This window comes from Nuphar pumila, chromosome 2, assembly GCF_984573655.1.
Source record: "Nuphar pumila chromosome 2, dmNupPumi1.hap1.1, whole genome shotgun sequence".
In the NCBI taxonomy this organism is placed as follows: Eukaryota; Viridiplantae; Streptophyta; class Magnoliopsida; order Nymphaeales; family Nymphaeaceae; genus Nuphar; species Nuphar pumila.
Window position 1 is genome coordinate 46829713 of NC_143250.1, and position 22456 is coordinate 46852168.

At 34.0% G+C, this 22456-nt stretch overlaps 1 protein-coding gene across 3 annotated transcripts; it reads left to right on the top strand.

Moving 5' to 3' along the window:
- The first annotated feature begins 993 nt into the window (after window positions 1–993).
- LOC149845417 (FAM10 family protein At4g22670-like) lies at window positions 994–22231 on the top strand. Of its 3 annotated transcripts, none has more exons than XR_016430442.1 (12): window positions 994–1223; window positions 1389–1452; window positions 3707–3859; window positions 4041–4128; window positions 4215–4295; window positions 4419–4483; window positions 4661–4801; window positions 4976–5092; window positions 5180–5383; window positions 5502–5559; window positions 8214–8372; window positions 22194–22231. XR_016430442.1 is itself a non-coding variant. In XM_089997614.1 (11 exons), exons 1-11 carry the CDS (start codon window positions 1114–1116, stop codon window positions 8309–8311), a joined length of 1179 nt encoding a protein of 392 aa, XP_089853740.1. In that variant the 5' UTR covers window positions 994–1113; the 3' UTR covers window positions 8312–8584. The 3 variants fall into 3 exon arrangements, 1 of the variants encoding a protein (XP_089853740.1); XR_016430441.1 differs by lacking the exon at window positions 22194–22231 and adding an exon at window positions 19311–19394; XM_089997614.1 differs by lacking the exon at window positions 22194–22231 and having other exon boundaries at window positions 8214–8584.
- The last annotated feature ends 225 nt before the right edge of the window (window positions 22232–22456 follow it).

Sequence of the window (22456 nt, forward strand, 5' to 3'; positions counted from 1 at the left end):
CAACCCTAAAATTGGTACCTGCCTCATTGTCTGGCCAGGTTATCTTTTTTTTCCTCTCTTTTTCTTGCAAAATTAATCTCACAATAATAATTTTTTTTTTAAATCTCACAAATTTTTAGCACAATCTTGGCAATAAAAAATATGGAAAATAAATTTGTATAGATAAATAAAAATAAAAACAAAAAACCCAGTTTTTTTATGATAAATAGCTGATAAAAACATAAATGTTACATTTAAAACACAATATTTATGTTTCTAATGAAAAAATCTAGAGAAATCACAATTTTTAACTTTCAGATAATTTCTCACAATATTCTCAGACCCGTGACACCTTAGCTGAGACAGTGGTGATTAATCATTGTAATTCCCTGAATTTTCAGATTTATCCAAACCAGTTTGGCATTATCTTAATGAATGTTGGGCCCGGTTATGGCAGGCACAGATCTGATTCTTGGAGAAGTAGCCTAGTTATAAGCATGAAGCCAAATTGGATCCTCATAAGGAGGTCCAGATCCAGGTGCGGCTACTTTTTAATAAAGTTAGTTACTTTTCATACTATTTATTAAATTTTTTTTTATAATTAAATTACCAAATAGTTTTTATTAATTAAAAACAAAAAATTCCATGTATCATGTCCCATTTTTAGCAAAAAATTGTAGAGCTTGCGAGTCAAATGTACATCCCGTATCTTCGAGACGACGAATCATTGTGACAGCCGCAGACTCAGACCCACCCATTTGGAGCCCTATGAAGGCCCATCACGGGAAGGCTCACCATGGCTCGGGACAGAACCATCCCTTACCCTATTTAGATTCAGACCAACGAGCCGAGTCAAACAAGTCAAAGGCAAACCGAACCGACTCAGGCTCATCACCGAGTCCTGAGTCACTAACCAGAGTCTAGAGAGGCCAATTGACCAGATTCATGATCGGGCCCACACGGCCTTCGACTTGAGAGAGAGAAGAAAACCGTAGAAGGTGCTAGAAGCACCCTCCCCACCCAACGTTGGCATCTGCAAAGCCCTCCTCTCCCTCCCTTTTCAAGAAAAGCCACACCAAAACCCACAAAGGCGTTGGCTTTATTCTTGTCCTTCTGGAGAGAGAAAGCATTGAGATGGATGCGGCGAAGGTGAAGCAGCTGAAGCTGTTCATAGAGCAGTGCACGGCCACTCCTTCCATTCTTAGCGACCCTTCTATTGCCTTCTTCAGAGAATACCTCGAGAGGTAATCATCGACTCCTGAAACGAACCCCCATCCCCACCAAAATTTGATGTGCACCCACCATCTCTCTCCCTCTCTCTCTTTGTCTCTTTTGTCTCTAAATCTGATTCCCCATTCTGGGTTTCATTCTGTTTTCTTCTGTTTTTGGGTGGTGGGTTTCTTCATCAGCCTAGGGGCCAAACTCCCTGCTGCTGCATACGGGAATGTAGAGTCTCCCAAGCCACACAGTGAAGTGAGTTCCTCCTTTCCTTGTGTTTTCCTATTGTATTGCTTCAATTTGTTTTGGTCTATTGATGTGGTTGTGATTGGTGGCTCTTAGAGAGAATGGACTAGTTGTTTTGTATTAACAGCAAAATGTAAAAGATGGGTATTGTGGATGCTATGTAATAGATCCCTCTATATCAATAGCTACTGTGTGGTCCTATGGGAATGGTGTGTTTTGTTATTTTGAATTGTGGGTATTGAATATCCTCCTAGTTAGAAAATCGATCATGATAGTTGTTTTGATATTGTAGATGTAAACTTTATCAGGAAATTGTGGCTGATAGCGAATCTAGTGAACAATCAGTGGCGTCGAGGAATCCACTGTGCTCACCTTAAGTTATCTTATATATGATCATTATGCGTTCATATTAGTACATTGTTGTCATGGGGTAAATGCATCGTGAGAGGTCAGGAAATTCTGTAATTTGCCAGTGTGAGGGTCATGCACTTTGAAGGAAAATATGGAGGTTGTTGTAAGAGAAAGAAATAGATAGAGTGGTGGTTATGACTTTCCACGGTGGAAGGTAGATGGTTACGGGGCGTTTGATTTCAGCAGACTTAATTCAAAAAAGTAAGATAAGTTCCGTGATTGCATTGTGGAGTGCAATGCAATTTCCCGGTTTATGCTACTTTCCTGTACAACTGATGAATCTAAGCACCGCTTTAGAGTTGGTTTTCATTGAAAACTGGCTAGAAGATGCAAGTATTAACTGAATTTTATCATATTATTTTTTCTGTTACTTGGCATTTACTCCTTCAAGGGCTGCGGCATTTCACCTGTGAACTACTTTTGGAGTATACTATGTAGAAGCTGGTATTTTATTATGCAATAAATGAATCAAACTTATGAAATCATTGTTTGTATAGTTAGGGACTCTTGGTTGGACGGGCATTAAAACACCCAGCTCGAGTTGATTGAGGAGCCTTCCTGTCAACTCCCACACTCCTGATGATGGTATCATAATTGAGCTTCATACAAGTGTAATTTTGGACCTTTGTACAGAACATCAAGGGCATATAAATTTGTTGTGTTTATGTGTGCCTGCTTGAAAATTTACGCTCATGAATACCATGGGATGGGGGAAGAAATGCACCAACTTTTTCTGTCCGGCTCAAATGCAATATGATAGCATATATATCATGTGCATATTCATTGCATTTTTCAAGTGTGAAGTTCCTATTAGTTACATTTAGTTCATCTTAATAGTGATAGCACAATGTGGTACTGGGATGGGTGACCAACTGGGAAGTCCTCGTGTTGCACCCCCTTTGCTTACAAGGGCTCCACTCATCTGGTAGGGGCGTCTTGTGAATGTCACCAAGTTGACGGGACGTCACAAGTTCAAAACCCATGGGTGGCATCCCTTGCCACTAGGTGTACTCCCGGGTGGTCCGGGCGGACCTCAAGGGTTTTACCAACTAGAGGCCAGCCAATGTGCGGTCGGTGATTGGGGGGGAGGGTGTTTCCCTTGGATTATCTAATGTGGAGTCTATCTGGGACCAGATCACTAAATTCATTTCTTTGTTAGGTGGTGACTGAGTTCTTGTCAGGTCCCTCTTCGTCCTCTATTTCGTCATATTTTAACTCAAAATTACTCTTCTTCCATGAAAATCCTGTCTCATTTTGCTAGTGTTGTTGATATGAAAGGGTGAACACAGAGCTTTGGTTTGGTTTCCCTTTGCTGGTTGTGCATATATGTGAGGACGTCATATTTAGACGGAGTTGGCTTTTTCATGTAAGTCCAGTCTATGTTGGATTCAATTCATTCTTGTTGTAGCATGACATTGTAAAAAGCTTTGGTTGACAAGCTGTACTGTTAATTTATTTTCACAACTGCCTTCTTGTTGTATGTTTATAGCTTATTTTGGATTTTATTCCGGGATCGATATCAGTAAAATTAGGAAATAAGTTTTATCTTGGAGGGGGATTGTGAGTGGGAATGTGGATTGTAGGTGTCACTGGTTGTAGCTCTAGACTTGAAGGAATGGAGAAACATGACTCACAAGGGCAACTCTGTTTGTTTGGGACACAGCTTGATGATCATGATTTATGTCAATATAGATTGTTCTGGGCTGTGGGTTCTGTTTTCCAAGCCTACTTTGCTATGAACTAAGTTATTAAGATGCATTGTCTGAGTTGTATCCCGACAGAATATTTAGATATTAGATCTTTATACTTGTTCTCTAAGGGCTATAATTTTCTTTGATCACCTGGAAAACAGAAATGCCCAGTTCTGGATGAAAGCGATGATGAGGTGCAGGACCTTGAAGATGATGTTCATGACCAACTAGATGAAGAGGAACCTGAAATAGTTGAGTCTGACATTGAGCTAGAAGGTGAAACTGTAGAACCTGACATGGATCCTCCTCAAAAGGTAACTAATAACTATAACAAAGCCTAATTATAGGCCTGAAATTCTTTACAGCTCATTCTGAGAATTTACATCAGATGCACACTCACATTGCCAGACAACCACACCACATGCACACACACAAGTTCTTATCTTATGTGCAAAGATGTTTCTCACTAGTTTTTTCTGCTATCCTTTTTTCTAGATGGGAGACCCATCTGTTGAGGTAACTGAAGAAAGCCGTGATGCTTCTCAAGTGTCAAAGGCAAAAGCCATGGAGGCAATTTCTGAAGGTACTTTTGTGTCTTTTCACTAATCTGATTTTTTTCTTTATTTTGGTGCTCAGTGGCTTAATGTTTTTTTCATTGACTGTTATCAGGTAAGCTTGATGAAGCTATTGAGCATTTGACAGAGGCTATTCTGTCCAACCCCACATCAGCAATCATGTATGCGACTAGAGGTGAGCCTGGTTTCTGATTCTATGGTTACATTTAGATTTTTTTGCTTTACTGTCAAAATGACGTTCTATATTGGTTTGTCTTACTCTAAAGTTTTTTGCTAAACATTTTATGTCCCTGGACAGCTGGTGTGTACATCAAAATGAAGAAACCTAATGCTGCAATTCGAGATGCCAATGCAGCTTTGGAGGTAAATTTATGATATCCGTCTATTGGTTTATGTATTTGAAAGAAAAAAACCTATGGCAGATTGACCTGTTGCTGTTGTCTGGTTCCACCCACATTGATGGCGCAATATTGATGTCTCTTTTTCCATTTTATTCAGCATGTCAACACATGATTGTCTGTACCTTTTACTTTTCCTCAGATAAATCCTGATTCTGCAAAAGGCTACAAATCTCATGGCATGGCACGTGCAATGCTTGGTCAATGGGAAGAGGCAGCCAATGATCTGCATGTTGCTTCAAAATTGGACTATGATGAAGAGATTGCTGCAATGCTAAAGAAGGTAAAGCAGCATCTAGTTTTAGTGGTTGGATATGCTACTACTTGTGTAGCTTCAAAGTTAGATTAGGATAACTTGGTAGTCTCTATGCTGAAGAAATTATAAACATGAAGTTTTGATGTGGGTGCAACTTTTAATATCATGGTTCCTTTTGGCTATGGCATGGATGGAGTGCAGGTTGAACCCAATGCTCATAAAATTGAAGAGCATCGTCGGAAGTATGAACGCTTGCATAAAGAAAGGGAGCAAAAAAGGCTTGAGTGTGAGAAACAGCGTCGTCGAGCTGAAGCACAGGTGACTAAATTGATAGATCTTATATTTGTGGAAATTTTCCTTGTCATTTACCTTGGGAATTATTGAGGTATTTTAAATTTTTGGCAGGCTGCATACGAAAACGCTAAAAAGCAAGAGCAGCCTTCTGCTAGACGAACACCTGGAGGCATGCCCGGTGGATTTCCTGGGGGAATGCCAGGGGGTTTCCCAGGTGCCATGCCTGGTGGATTTCCTGGGGGAATGCCAGGGGGTTTCCCAGGTGCCATGCCTGGTGGAGTGCCTGGGAATATTGACATGAGCAAGATTTTAAATGTCAGTTCTACATTCTGTTAAATACTACTGTTAGACTTGTATATGAATTTGGCTTTGGTGCTGCTGCTTCATTATCTAATTTCTAGGTGCTAATTGAGGGTTCGATTTTTGTGTGTAGGACCCTGAGCTGATGGCTGCATTTAAAGACCCAGAGATCATGGCTGCTCTCCAAGATGGTATCAGTTTCTATTTTCCTTGTTTTGAAATGCATTTTTCACTCTAGCTGGCTTAAGGATACTGTTTGGTACATTTTAATGGCCAGCAGTTGCGATATATTAAAATTTGTTCATTCTGTTTTAGGGTCAGTTTCGTTTTTTTGTGCTTGAGGGAGCTAAATCTGAAATAGGTGATATCCCTATTCCATGGTAGAAACTGCTGTGACCTGTGGTTATTTTAGGCTATTAATCAGGGTTACTGGAAACACTATAGGACTCGGGGAAGCGTGAAATGCTTCGCTTCCGAAATGCACGGGGAAGCGACCCTTTTAGATGGAAGTGCGCTTCTCATTATGGGAAAAGCATGCTTTCCATTTCGCTCCTCACTCGCTTCCCCCGCTCGCTTCCCACTCGCTTCTCAATATCAGGAAGTGAATTTTCTTTTTTTGGAGGAGCTTGGAGCCTTTAACAATTTTTTTACCTAATATTGGAAAAACTCGATTCCTCTTCGTTTTCTCTTTGCTTCCGGTTCGCTTCCCTCTTCGTTTCCTCTTTGCTTCCGGTTCGCTTCCCTTGTAGCTTTTGATACGATTCTCGGTTTGCTTTTAAGTTGTCCTGTGCTTTCCGCTTTATAAAATTTTATAAGTGCCTTGCTTCCCGCTTCCGCTTCCGCTTCCCAAATCGCTTTTCGCTCCCGCTTCCTCGACTGACAACTCTGCTACTAATTGTATCCCAAGTGCTGCCTAAATTAGCTGAGCCTGAGAGATTGTGTGAAATAAAGGCAGGTGGGATAAAAATGTATATTGTCTTTTATTGGCTTATAAATGCGTTAAGGGTATAACTACCTTAATAATCAGCTTTTCCCATGCTCATCATTGTTCGAGTTGTTTAGTGTTTAATGACTGTCTTCGGAATACCAGTGGGATTGCTTAGGAGAACATCTGCATTTGCACACAGACTTGAAGGCACGAACTGTACAATGACTTGTTTGGAAGACTTTAAATAATCATTTTCTGACCAACATTGATAATTTTTAAAAAAGGAATAGAATATTTGATTTACTTTAAAAAGTGAAGAGGAGAAAGTAATTTGGTATTCCATTGATATCTTGGAAGATGTAACTGTTTCAAAGATGTTAGAAATTGCCTTTGTATTAGAAATCTGGATGATAAAGTTGCACCATCATTTATCCAAGGCTCTCGAACCCTAACAAAAAAAAAAACAGACTCTCTCTCTCTCTCTCTTGCATGCATATATACACGAACACACAACTATGCTCCTTTGCAGTGATGCATCTATAGAATTATTCTATCAAGTCTATGCATCTATTTTTTGGTGTTTATTCTGGGTGTCTTTTTATGTGCTCAAGTATTAGTTTATTTCTTTTCTTTTGTTGTTTGAATGCCCATGTATGATGTGCAGTTTTAGAAGTCTCATACTTATGTGGATGCACACGGAAGTTCATGTGAATTTTGACCAAGAATCTTACCTACATGGTTTGGAACTATAGAAAGAGTGCTTGTTAAATGTTTTTATAAACTGCATTTCATGTATGAGTGCACTTCCATGTTGTCACACGCTTCTATCTTATTTGGGAATGATGAGAGCTGGGAAGCATGTGTTTCAATTGTTTTCTATGTATAGGTACATATATACTATCTAGACTGAGACCCTTGCATAATGTTGTGTATTTGCATGTATGTCTGCCTTGGTATTGCATACAGTTCAGCCCTCGTGGATTTTGCAATACTTTGGGCTTATGCACATATGCATAAGATATTACTCTTTTATATATCTGTTCACTAACAGCATGGACCTGTGGCTGCTCTAAGCTTGGGGAACATCCTGCACCTGTTGTATTAGTTTGTTTTTTCATTATCATTTCAAATCCCTTATAAACATATAGCTATCTGTATTATTATTGGAGTGTTGATTTCGTGCAAGGATCCATTGTGGATGTAACATGTAGTTCACATTATTGAGCTGACTAGGAACATTTGTTCATCTTTGATTAATCTTAGTTTATGAATGGTGACTTTGGATGTCTTGGTGGTCACTACATTGATTGTATTTTCATTTCTACTTCAGAAACTCTTCTCTTCCGTTGATATCAAATTCAGTTTGAAACTAGAGATGTAAGATGTTTGGGTTGACCAAATGTGAGTCTGCCCGGATGGCGTCCGTGAAAAAAAAAAAGCAGATCCAATTGATAATTGGACATGTATTCTGTTTTAGCATTCTTACATTTGAATCCAAATCTGAGCTCGACAATATGACCTGATTATATGTTAATGTACACCCAAGTTGAATATACCCCAAGTGAATCCGGATTCGCTATATGGCCTATTCAATGAAATCCAATTAATTTGAATATGATTATATCCATTCCAGTCTGACCTGTTTATATTCTATTTGAAACTGAAACATAGTTGTAGCACAAAGGAGGTGGATGATTCTTTTCCTCTTTACCTTGTTTTGCATTTGATTTGAGTTGTCCTGATAATTGGGGATCCCAGCTTGCAGGATTTGTTTGTTTTTGTCATGGATTGTCACCTTTAGCTTCCCTTTTCACAATGCTGGTACACCAAGTGGTTTATTTCATCTTTTATGCATTTGTTCGAAATCAGTAATGATGCTAGTTCTCATGCAGATTTATGTTCCCTGTTATATTGCAGTAATGTCAAATCCAGCTAACATCGCAAAGCACCAATCAAACCCCAAGGTAGCACCCGTCATTGCTAAGATGATGGGAAAGTTTGCGGGACCCCAGTGAGACGCCTTTGACGCAAATGAGTTCTTTCATGCGATGGTTGCCGACAACTTTGTAGCTGTTGGTATTGCACTACTCTTTTCAAATTAGTTGATTTGTCTCTCTGTTTATCAAACAATTGTGTGAAAGTTCTTATGGTGTTGTAAACCATGTTTCTGAATTTCCATTAACTTGAAAGATTGCCCTCTTAAGCCATCCTTGTGCGGTTTTTCAGGCTTTGAGATGATCTTTTTTAGCTGTGTTTGCAATGATAAGAATTGGTGAAATGTTAACTATCCTGATGCATGCAAGCTTCTACGCTTTTCCCCTTATATTGAGTGGACTCCTAGTTTTGGCTGTGGCATTAGATGATACCCTGGTAGCTGTTCGTGAGAGCAGCTCCAGTACTTGGCCCCTACTACTTTGTTAAGCACTCAGCCCACACAAAGCACGGAAAATTGCTGCTCGAAACAGTGAAGACAGCTCGCAGTTTTCATACAGTATTTTTCTATGTTTTGTGGTTTTTTTATGGTTCTATGTAATCTGTTACAGAGGAGTGCCATGAGGTTAAGGCTTTGTTTGGGAGCCGGTGTTGGAGGGAGATGAAGGGAGTGATGAGAGTGGAGTGGATAAAATGGGTGATAAGGCTTTAGTTGTCATATATAAATGGCTTATATCTGTAAGCCTCAAAATTTTAGCTTTAAAATGTATTTATTTTTTTCATTTTAAATTGGCAGAAACAAATTTTTTTTGGGGTTAAACATTTTGGGCGGGTTAGAATACAATCAATTATTATAACCGAATTAAGACGTGAATAACATTAAGATTTAATTCAGTCTCAATAATTTAAAACATATATCAAAAGTATTTTGATAACAATAATTATTTTTTAAAAATTATTTTCAAAAAAGAAAAAAATTGGCTCTCGATGATGCTTAATTATTTTGCATTCCTTTTGCAGTTGCATATAGAAACCTTATAAAATGGGTCAGATTCGTGAAAGTTTGGTAGAAAATAACATACTTGCAATGAATGTGCGATATTATAATACATTCAAACACAATTTTATATATCAGTTATATAAGTTAAAATAAACAAAAATCACATATGTTGCAATATCCACTCTATTCTATGCTCTAACACCATTCTCATCTCTCAAATCGGGTTCCCAAACACTAGTGGGGGTAAGTGGTATTAATTAAACATTCATTAAATTCCTCCCTTCTCATCTTCGGCTCCTAAACATTGCATAAAAATTGATTTACCTTGAAGTTGTAAAACTTTTTTTTGGCACTCATATGTGCAAAAACCTGGAGAAGGAAAAACAAGTCAAAGGGACACCAAAACTTATAGGCATTGAGTTCTTTGTGATGCTGGTTGGATCTCCCTACTTGACTGAAAAATTGGGATAAATTGAGGCACTGTATTGCAGAGGCTGCAGCTCACCTTTCAGTGCCATAAATCTTGTGGCAGGGATAGTGTGACAATATTTTGAAAAAAAAATTGCTTTTAAAGAAATGTCAATGTCTTCAATAATTTTAAAAATTAAAATTCCAAAATCAAAGAAAAACATTGGGAATACAATGTTTAGAAGATCATGATAATTGCATTATGCTGAGTTTAAGTGATGAATCGATTTTGCTTTAATTATATCTTAATTTTTCATTTTTTTTAAATTTGATTTAAATTTTGACATTAGGTAGGAAATTCGAATTTGGATCAAATTTGGATTTAAATTTTGATTTAATAAATATGTCTTGAATATTATAATTAGATTCGAGTCTAAATCAAGATTTTGTTGAATGTCAATTCAATTTTGATTTATATAATAGTTAAGATTTTTGTTGAAAGTAAATTTGAAATTCTAAATTGAATTTAAAGGTAATACCTGTGAATTTTTAAGGGTATTTTTAATGGATAAAATAATATTAATAATAATTTTTACGAGAAACAAGTGTAAAAATTTAAATTAGTCTAAGATGAATTATAAGAAATATCTTATGAAAAATTAAAGTTGATTCAAGTTGATTTAAGTAAAATTTGCATTCAGAATCGAATTTATGAAAAAGATAGAATTTAATAAAATATTTGATAAATTTTATCAAAATAAAGTCTAATAGGATTTTAGACGGATTTATGATAATTTGATATGTATGTAATGTAAATTGAATAATTTTGAATTTACATTCATGAGTTGAGATCTAATTTACAATAAAATAAAATAAAATACTTAAAACGACAACGGGTCATGCCCACCCTGGTGTAAATCGCTTTCGAAGTTTATTTTAGAGAAAACAATATTTTTTAGAAAATAAATTAAAAAATTTAGATAAATTAAAAATGATAATTCTTACTAAGTGATATACCATGGGTCATGAAAGACTTAGAAAAAAAATTTAAGTACATGAAATACACTCACACCCCCCAAGGGTCTCATTGACCCTAGTGAATTCTATTTTTTTAGAAACTATTTCTGAAGAATTAAAAAATCCTTAGAAAAGAAAAATATGTAAATAACTAATGTATATTCGAATTTTAATAAGACGATGTGCATTTACCTTTGAACCTAATTTAATTTCATTTAGTATCATTTCACTTAATTTCATACTTTAGTTTTGAAAGAATTGAATTTTAATTTCAAATAAATTAATTAAGAATTTATTTAGTGGAATGAAACTTTTAATTTAACTAAATTTAATAAAATTGTAGGAGTCCATAGGTGGGCCATCTCATCCTATGTGGCACTCCCTTCAAACTTAAAAAAAAAAAGTTAAAATGAAAATCTAACTTTAAACTCAAAAGTTTTTAAAACTTACTAAAAAAATAATACATGAGTAGAAAAGTTAAATGTTTCTAAATGCCTAAGGGAAGACCTCTCGATGGGGGGAGGACGTCACATCCTAGATATTTTTAGGATGGACTGAATGTTAAAAAGAAACGTAGAAAAAGAAACAAGGAAAGTGCAAAAAGGAAAGAAAGAAAAAAAAATACTTAAGAAAAAAAAATAACAAGTCAAACTTGCTTGCGTATTAATATGAAAAGGTTGAAATCCCCAATGGGGGTATCGATCAACCAATATCCCCCCTTATATTTACTATACCATACTCTAAGTCTAATATGAATTATATACATGTAATAGCTATTCTAAATTAAGCTAATAAAATACCAATAACATTTTTTTTTTAAAAAAGTGAAAGTAGAAATATTAGAAGAATAAAAAGAAAGGCTTGGAAAAGATCAATGGTTGAGATTAACCCAGCCCTTGACCTAACACCCAAGGCCTATAATGGCAAAGAAGGGGCTCACCCCCCCCCCCCCACACACTTATTTGCCTCTCCTGTTTTTTTTGCTATTTTTTCCTTCTTGTTCCTTAAATCCCTTCTCTTCCTTACTTTCTCCCATACAAATTCCTTGTGCATCTTTTCTTGGCCCAACAAGGAGGATACCCATGTATATGTGCGGACTGGAAGGAGCTTGTTGGCACGGTCATCACATTTGTTGGTCGGTTGGTTCGTGCTTGAAGTTCGGATTCACAAGCATAGGAGTGTTTTTGCCAAAGAGGTAGGGGTTCAATTCTCTACACAAATCAGAACTCATCGGCACGAGTTTCTTTGATTTTTCATAAGGACAGATCCTAAATCATGCCTTCTACACATGGGTTTGGCTTAGGGTTGTCGAAATATAAGATGGGGAGAGTTTTCGAAAGAAAACCTCTTCTAAAAATTGATTTTCCCAAAATTAGGTTTGAGGACCCAATTTGGACTTTGACAAAAATAATTAAAAAAAGTTTATAAATTTTTTTATTTTGAACCTAATGGAAACATGTTGATTTCAATCTCCCCTAGAAGAAATAGATTCACTCCCAAAAGTAGCTGAATTTTGCGAGAAATAACAATGAATTATGGCTAAAATATTATTCAAAATTAAGATAAAAATTAAATTATAATTCGAACATTAATTAGGATTCATAACAAATTTCAAGTTGAGAATTTATTTAGAATCAGGGTTTTGATTTTAGTCAGATTTAATCTGGATTTAAGCTAAACTTAAAAAGAATATAATTTGAGTTTCAATATTAGCAAGGATTCAAATTAAGTGTGCATTTCAATTTGGAGTCTTATTAAATTTTGATTTCAATTTATGAAGTTTTATCAATTTGGATTTCGATTTGGGAATTCAAATTTGGATTTAAATTTTGATTTGATAAATATGTCTTGAATATTATAACTAGATTCGAGTCTAAATCAAGACTTTGTTGAATGTCAATTCAAGTTTGAATTATATAATAGTTAGGATTTTTGTTGGCAGTGAATTTGGAATTCTAAATTGAATTTAAAGGTAATACCTGCAAAATTTTAAGGGTATTTTTAATGAATAAAATAATATTAATAATGAATTTTATGAGAAAGAAGTGTAAAAATGTAAATTAGTCTTAGATGAATTATAAGAAATATCTTATGAAAAATTAAAGTTGATTTAAGTAAAATTTGCATTCAGAATCGAATTTATGAAAAAGATAGAATTTAATAAAATATTTGATAAATTTCATCGAAATAAAGTCGAATATGATTTTAGATGAATTTATGATAATTTGATATGTATGTAATGTAAATTGAATAATTTTGAATTTACATTCATGAGTTGAGATCTAATTTACAATAAAATAAAATAAAATACTTAAAACGACAACGGGTCATGCCCACCCTGGTGTAAATCGCTTTCGAAGTTTATTTTAGAGAAAACAATATTTTTTAGAAAATAAATTAAAAAATTTAGATAAATTAAAAATGATAATTCTTACTAAGTGATATACCATGGGTCATGAAAGACTTAGAAAAAAAAATTTAAGTACATGAAATACACTCACACCCCCAAGGGTCTCATTGACCCTAGTGAATTCTATTTTTTTAGAAACTATTTCTGAAGAATTAAAAAATCCTTAGAAAAGAAAAATATGTAAATAACTAACGTATATTCGAATTTTAATAAGACGATGTGCATTTACCTTTGAACCTAATTTAATTTCATTTAGTATCATTTCACTTAATTTCATACTTTAGTTTTGAAAGAATTGAATTTTAATTTCAAATAAATTAATTAAGAATTTATTTAGTGGAATGAAACTTTTAATTTAACTAAATTTAATAAAATTGTAGGAGTCCATAGGTGGGCCATCTCATCCTATGTGGCACTCCCTTCAAACTTAAAAAAAAAAAGTTAAAATGAAAATCTAACTTATAAACTCAAAAGTTTTTAAAACTTACTAAAAAAATAATACATGAGTAGAAAAGTTAAATGTTTCTAAATGCCTAAGGGAAGACCTCTCGATGGGGGGAGGACGTCACATCCTAGATATTTTTAGGATGGACTGAATGTTAAAAAGAAATGTAGAAAAAGAAACAAGGAAAGTGCAAAAAGGAAAGAAAGAAAAAAAAATACTTAAGAAAAAAAAATAACAAGTCAAACTTGCTTGCGTATTAATATGAAAAGGTTGAAATCCCCAATGGGGGTATCGATCAACCAATATCCCCCCTTATATTTACTATACCATACTCTAAGTCTAATATGAATTATATACATGTAATAGCTATTCTAAATTAAGCTAATAAAATACCAATAACAAATTTTTTTTAAAAAAGTGAAAGTAGAAATATTAGAAGAATAAAAAGAAAGGCTTGGAAAAGATCAATGGCTGAGATTAACCCAGCCCTTGACCTAACACCCAAGGCCTATAATGGCAAAGAAGGGGCTCACCCCCCCCCCCACACTTATTTGCCTCTCCTGTTTTTTTTGCTATTTTTTCCTTCTTGTTCCTTAAATCCCTTCTCTTCCTTACTTTCTCCCATACAAATTCCTTGTGCATCTTTTCTTGGCCCAACAAGGAGGATACCCATGTATATGTGCGGACTGGAAGGAGTTTGTTGGCACGGTCATCACATTTGTTGGTCGGTTGGTTCGTGCTTGAAGTTCGGATTCACAAGCATAGGAGTGTTTTTGCCAAAGAGGTAGGGGTTCAATTCTCTACACAAATCAGAACTCATAGGCACGAGTTTCTTTGATTTTTCATAAGGACAGATCCTAAATCATGCCTTCTACACATGGGTTTGGCTTAGGGTTGTCGAAATATAAGATGGGGAGGGTTTTCGAAAGAAAACCTCTTCTAAAAATTGATTTTTCCAAAATTAGGATTGAGGACCCAATTTGGACTTTGACAAAAATAATTAAAAAAAGTTTATAAATTTTTTTATTTTGAACCTAATGGAAACATGTTGATTTCAATCTCCCCTAGAAGAAATAGATTCACTCCCAAAAGTAGCTGAATTTTGCGAGAAATAACAATGAATTATGGCTAAAATATTATTCAAAATTAAGATAAAAATTAAATTATAATTCGAACATTAATTAGGATTCAGAACAAATTTCAAGTTGAGAATTTATTCAGAATCAGGGTTTTGATTTTAGTCAGATTTAATCTGGATTTAAGCTAAACTTAAAAAGAATATAATTTGAGTTTCAATATTAGCAAGGATTCAAATTAAGTGTGCATTTCAATTTGGAGTCTTATTAAATTTTGATTTCAATTTATGAAGTTTTATCAATTTGGATTTCGATTTGGGAATTCAAATTTGGATTTAAATTTTGATTTGATAAATATGTCTTGAATATTATAACTAGATTCGAGTCTAAATCAAGACTTTGTTGAATGTCAATTCAAGTTTGAATTATATAATAGTTAGGATTTTTGTTGGCAGTGAATTTGGAATTCTAAATTGAATTTAAAGGTAATACCTGCAAAATTTTAAGGGTATTTTTAATGAATAAAATAATATTAATAATGAATTTTATGAGAAAGAAGTGTTAAAATGTAAATTAGTCTAAGATGAATTATAAGAAATATCTTATGAAAAATTAAAGTTGATTTAAGTAAAATTTGCATTCAGAATCGAATTTATGAAAAAGATAGAATTTAATAAAATATTTGATAAATTTCATCGAAATAAAGTCGAATATGATTTTAGATGAATTTATGATAATTTGATATGTATGTAATGTAAATTGAATAATTTTGAATTTACATTCATGAGTTGAGATCTAATTTACAATAAAATAAAATAAAATACTTAAAACGACAACGGGTCATGCCCACCCTGGTGTAAATCGCTTTCGAAGTTCATTTTAGAGAAAACAATATTTTTTAGAAAATAAATTAAAAAATTTAGATAAATTAAAAATGAGAATTATTACTAAGTGATATACCAAGGGTCATGAAAGACTTAGAAAAAAGTTTTAAGTGTATGAAATACACTCACACGCCCAAGGGTCTCATTGACCCTAGTGAATTCCATTTTTTAGAAACTATTTTTGAAGAATTAAAAAATCTTTAGAAAAGAAAAATATGTAAATAACTAATGTATATTCAAATTTTAATAAGACGATATGAAATTACCTTTGAACCTAATTTAATTTCATTTAGTGTCATTTCACTTAATTCCAACCTTTAGTTTTGAAAGAATTGAATTTTAATTTCAAATGAATTAATTAGGAATTTATTTAGTGGAACTTTTAATTTAACTAAATTTAATAAAATTGTAGGAGTCCATAGGTGGGCCATCCCATCCCATGTGACACTCCCTTCCAACTAAAAAAAAAGGTTAAAATGAAAATATTACCATAAAATCAAAAGTTTTTAAAACTTATCAAAAAAATAATACAGGAGTAGAAAAGTCAATACTTTTTAAATGCGTAAGGGAAGACCTCCCAAGGAGGGGAGGACGTCCTATCTTAGATATTTCTAGGATGGGTTGAATGTTAAAAAGAAAGGAAGAAAAAAAAAAACAAGGAATGCGCACAAAGGAAAGAAAGAAAAAAAAAAACAAGTCAAACTTGCTTGCATATTAATATGGAAAGGTTGAAACCCCCAAGGAGGCTGTCGACCAGCCCATATCTCCTCTTATATTTATTATACGATATTAAGTCTAATATGAATTATATATATATATATATATATATATATATATATATATTAAACTAAGCTAATAAAGTACTAATAAAAGAAGAAAGAAAGATGAATTAAAATAAAGAAAAAAATAGAAGTATTAAAAGAATGAAAAGAAAGGTTTGGGGAAGATCAAGGGCTAAGAATAACCCAGCCCTTGACCTAACACCCAAGTCTTATAAAGGCATAGGATCCCCCCCCCCCCTATTTGTCTCTCTTAGGTTTTTTGCTATTTTTTTCCTTTTGCTCCTTAATTCCCTTTTCTCGTACGAATTCCTTGTGCATCCTTCCTTGGCCCAACAAGAAGGATACCCACGTATATGTGAGGACTGGAAGGAGCTTGTTGGCATGGTCATCACACATGGGTCTCGCCAAAGAGGTAGGGGTTTAACTCTTGACACATAAATCAGAACTCGTAGGCACGAGTTCCTTTGATTTTTCATAAAGACAAACCCTAAACCATGCCTCCCAGACGTGGGTTTGGCTTAGGCTTGTCGAAATATAAGATGGGGAGGGTTTTCAAAAGAAATCCCCCTCTAAAAATCGATTTTCCCAAAATCAGGTTTGAGGACCCGATTCGGACTTTGAAAAAAACAATTAAAAAGAAGTTTACGAAGAAAATTTATTTTGAACCTAATGGAAAGAGGTTGATTTCGATCTCTCCTAGAAGAAATAGATTCACCCCAAAAGTAGCTGAATTTTTTAATTAAAAATAAAAAAAAAACATATATGCATGCTATCGATTTTCTCAAAAATAAAATCTGTAAAATTTAGGAAATACATGTATTACTTAGTTGTTTTTTTGCAAATTTTCGTTAAAAATAGTAAATTATGTTCACGTGAATGTACTATAAATAGTAGCATGATTTTCCATTACTTTTGTCATAGAAAAATGTGTTTCAGGCTATCAGTTTTCTCATAAATAAATTTTGTAAATTTTGAAATATTCATATCATATCTGATTGTTGTCATGAAATTTTTAGTTTGGAATTGTAGTGGATATTCATGTGAATGCATGGTGATGATTAGCATGATTTATTATTTCATGTCATGAAAAAATTATGTGTTTTATACGTGTCATTGAAAAATTTAACGAAACTATTTTTGAGAAAATAGGTTTCTGGGAGACTGGTCTATTTTTTGGCCTAATGGTTGCGAAAACAAAATTTGTCAATTGTAGATTAGTCTAAAGTTGTGTAGTCATGTTTTAATTTTTTTTCTTAACGTGCTCTTGTAAGAAAATTATGAAATATGAATTCGGGTGGCCTGTTTTGGGTCCACCCAAATGCATATACCCGTTAATACATATTTTTGGCTTGACATCCGACTGATAAATCACTCGTATCTTCCTTGTTTGGAGGAGTTTTAATGAACGATTTATTAAGTTGAAAAGCTAACAAAATTTAACATCTATAAAATTTTGAGCTCTCTTCATGGATTGAGCACTGTTATGTGAGTCAGAATAAAAAAGTACAGGTCTTCACTAAATTATTCGTAACTCTCTCGTCCGGATGAATTTTTACAAACGGTTTATATCATAGGAAAGTTGAAAAAATTTTCTACAAACTATGAAAAATTCATTTTTGACCAACGATTGTAAAATTTTCTGTAGCCTCTGTAATAGTTGGATAGAGTTGTGCTTTTGCAAGTTTGGAATCAATTTACTATCCAGCTACCGAATGCTTGCGTATCTCCTATGTTCGTATGCGTGCCCTTGCGAATTTATTGTGTACTGTTGTGGATTGTTCAATATGAGTTTGTTGCAGGGAACTTAAGTGTTTACTACTGAGGCACGATTTGATTGATGTGCTAAGTCACAAATATGCCTTTGCGGACCTTGACGAATAAGTAGACTGAAGTATTGGTTTTGCGAATTGATGCGAATATTAAGTGATTATGTATGCTGACTTTTTTTGATATAATACTGACATATATTTGCGGTTAAAGATTGAAATATTGGATGTATTTAGCTGCAAGAAGAAATTCATTGTTTCATTAATTTATGTGGGCTTAAAATTGAGATGAACTAAACATTTGCGATATTACCGAGGCTAAAGCTAAATGCGAATTGTTAATGAACTTTGCATGCTGTAATTTATTTTCATATGACTGTCATGTACATGATGATGATGATGTGAATGATTGGATGCATTTAGATGTAAAGAAACTCAATGTTTTATGTTGCAGATGTGATTAAGTTTGAAATGAAAGAAAGGCATGTGCAATGATACTGAAAACATATGTTTCAAAATGTGCATTCATGGGCCTTGAAGAGGCTGAATCCCTTAAGTGGATTCTTATGTGAGTGTTGCATGTAAAGTAATTAACTTGAAAGTTTAAATATGTGACACTAAAAGATTGATACTTACTAAGAGAAGGTAAATGGTACTAGTTTGGCTTCGTGGGTATCAAATTGAGTACAAAAGGTTGCTCCTTCCTAGCCATGAAGATAGGGGAACCCTCGACATGATGATACAAAATCTTATGAGTAAAGTTCGATGCATCGGTATAGTAGTGCGAAAACTTCTTTCGTTTTTGGCGTCTCTCACTCGATACTGGTGAATGGTGCTCGGCCAGGCCAAAGCCACCCTTATTTGAAAACACCGCCTGCACTGTGGTCTTGATCGATGATTACTGCTTGTGTTTGTAGCCACAGGGATAAGAAATGTATCATTAATTGATTGTGCATTTAGATAAGCATAACTTGCATCATTTAAAAAAAAACTTAATTAAAGATGTTAAAGTCACTTATGTATACAGTTCGAATTCTGCAGTACATGCGTTTTAACTGTTCATGTATATTTAAGTTTGCTCATGTTTGTGTGGATGATTAACTGAAGGTCATTGCGTGAATGCATAATTGAATATTATATTAGAAATTCATGTTTATATTTGTGTTGCATTTAATCTTGTTGATGTATGAGAAACCGTAGTAATTCATGTTTATTAGTTATAATTTATGTGTTCTGAATAGCTTTACCCTACTAAAACATGTTTGTCTGACCCTATGAATTTTTATGTTTTCAGGTAGCGAGTGATCTCACATGCGATGGCAGAAGGTTGCGACGGGTATCGAGCCAAGCCTTTCCCAACTGTCAAGTGTTTTGGACTGAGAGTATTTTAGAATGCTCAAAACCCTGATTTAAATTTTAAAATAGATTGTTAATATTAAATTTCAAATGTAATAGACATTTATTTGATTTATCAATGGATAATTTTTAAGTTTGATGTATATGTGAAAAATGAATGTTATCGAGAAGTAACACGCCAAGTTTTTATCTCGTTTGAATTTTTTTGAGGTAATTTTATTAAAATATTTCAAAAAAAATTATGATTTTTGGGATACAAAATTTGGGGCATTACAACCTGGTATCAGAGCAGAAGGGAAAGATTGGCTTAAAACTCGTTTAACTGACTAACATCGCTGTGAGTATATTCTTTTTTTTATTTTGTTATTTTTGTGTATTGTTAATAAATTATTTCTGAAAAATTTAATTTCTATGTTTTTTCAAATTTATACTTAGATGCTAAATATGGACACCAATAGAAAAAAATCTAAACATGTTTATGAGCTAAAGATGTTTCATGTTATGAAATATACATGTTTTAAATTATGAGGCATAACTTATTTAAGGAATCATAGAAGGTTTAAAAATGAGTTATTGCATAGTAGGAGCATAATGATTTCTATTTTGAATTTAGCAGGTTTGATTATTTGATATTAAATTTTGAGGACAAAATTCTTATGCCAACACATTGGTTGCTGCAAATTTCAACAATGGCAAGTCTCGTAGCAGCACCCTGCTTGCGACATTTAACCTATGGTTTTAGCAGGCATGGCAGCACTTCACTTGCTGCCATTTTTTTGGAGAAGCGCACTTGCTGGCAGCATTACATGGGTTGTTTTTTTCCTGCACACCTTGAATGTAGGGCAGCATATAGTTTGTTGCGTTTTCTGTGCACTTGGCACCTTCTTGGTGCACATGCCATGCTACTGTATTCCCTGTAGTTTGGCTCCTTTAGGCAACATTCAAGCTACTGTTATAGCTGTACTAATAGCACACTTTGGGCAGCTATTTGGCAAACCAAATTAGTCGCACTTATGTTTTGTTGAAATGGCATAATTCAAACTCAATAAAATTTTATTACAACATGATTGACTATGATACATCACGTGCACTACTCGACACGGTTGTGAATTACCTATTATGTGTATGATATTCCAGTGTTGTAATTTAAGGAGCAAAGGCGTCCTTTGACCTCTAGTCACTAGGAGTTAGGGAGGTCGAGGTTACCTGCTAAGGTTTTCTTAGCTACTGCAGTAGTGTAGATTGCAATCTGTTGCCTATGCGATATTTTTCTCAGCCATGGGTCACTCGAATGAAGTTTACTTGGTCTGTAGGTAACCCGATTATCACACTCAATAGAATAATAAACGTCGATGGTATTTTTCACAGATGCAGGGTTTTCCTTCGCATACCCGATGGAGTAATCAAGACAAAATAATTAAACTGACCACTTTCTTACTAGTTGAGTACTTTTGCTAGTTTACTTATATGCTCAGTTGTATACATCATGTTCAGTAATATAAACACTGCCTAGATAGGATATTTATTGTTGTTAATGTTTCACACTGCTTAGTTGTAAACATGCTCAACCATGATTGTAGATGTATTAGTTTTCATGCAAATGTTTGTAACTGCTCCATCATGTTAGATTTACTTGTGTTTTTCATAGATGGTTAATTATGTTGATAATTGCAATTCATGCTAGCTTTGCTTATATTTTTCATAAAATAGCAAGTTATGGATTTTATCTCACCAGCTCACAAGAGTATTGACTCCGTTTTATGGGGTGCAGGTGATTGACAGGTGGTGCGATGGGGGTCGATGAGTTGCGAGGATTTGACCCACACTTCTAAACTTTTGTGATTCTGGTATTCTTTTTTTGGGAGAATGTCCCAATGTGAGAGACATTTTGTAAAAAAAAATGTATATCTTATTGTCTCATTTTGTAATGGAAGGTTCATTTTGTAATTTTATATTTGCTAAACTTCTTGGCCTGGAACCCACTCAAAGATTTTGAACTAGTTTTCCCTTTTGATTTTTTTGCTTTGCGCAACCTTAAAAAAAATTCTAAATTTCAAGGATTTTCAAATTGGTATTTTTGGGGCCTTACATTTACCAAGATATGCTGAACCAGAATGGTTGGTGATCTACCTTAGAGATGGTAGGCGGTATGAAACTCTTTGAGCCCTATTCTTTTTTATTATGCTGTAAGGAGCAATGCATCAACGGTCTTCCAGCCCAGAAAATTTAGGGAGAACAACATTGTCTCTTATATCCTAGGCAGACATGTTCCTGGTATTTCTGCGGAAGTGAGTAATCATGATCATCATTGTGGCATGAAACCACGCCCCTGAATAGATTCTTTTTTATCACGTCGCTACCTCTCACGGCTTGACTTCGGTCCTAAGAGAGACGACTCAGTTAGTTATTAAAAAAATTAAAATATATGGCATAATAAACACCCGAGTAGTCTAGTCTATTTCGTGTTGGTCCTACGCATACCCGATAGGCATTTGGTAATCGAGTGAAACATAAAATACTTGCTCACTTTACATTTCTATACTTTTATTTATGTTCATATGATTATGTGGATTCATGCATATTATTGAATGCCCTATTTCAATTTGAATGCAGTGATGTATGCTTGACATTGTTATATCATGCTTGTCTATATTTTTAGAATCATGAATGCATGAATTTTCTATTAAATCGTTTATCTGTCCTTTTGATGTTGAATATTGTACTTTGGTGATGATGCATATGTATACTATCTTTGATTAGCTGTGTGAATCTTACTGAGACTTTTCAAAGTCTGATCTTTTCAAAATAAAATATTTTTCAGGTAATATGTGATTTGTGGAGCGAGTGTGGGATGTTAGAGGGCATTGTGAAGACTTATGCTTTTAAGATTTCAAGGGCTACTTGTCTTTTCTTTCAATATTCATTGACTATTTAATTTTCTAGTTTTAAACAATGACTTTAATGGTTTAATATTTAATAATATTATTTTATATTTCAATTAATTTTTCTTATGAATGGTTGAATGACATTGTCTGCTTTTAAAATGTAATGTGTTCGAGAGGTTTAACAAAAAATTCAGCTTAT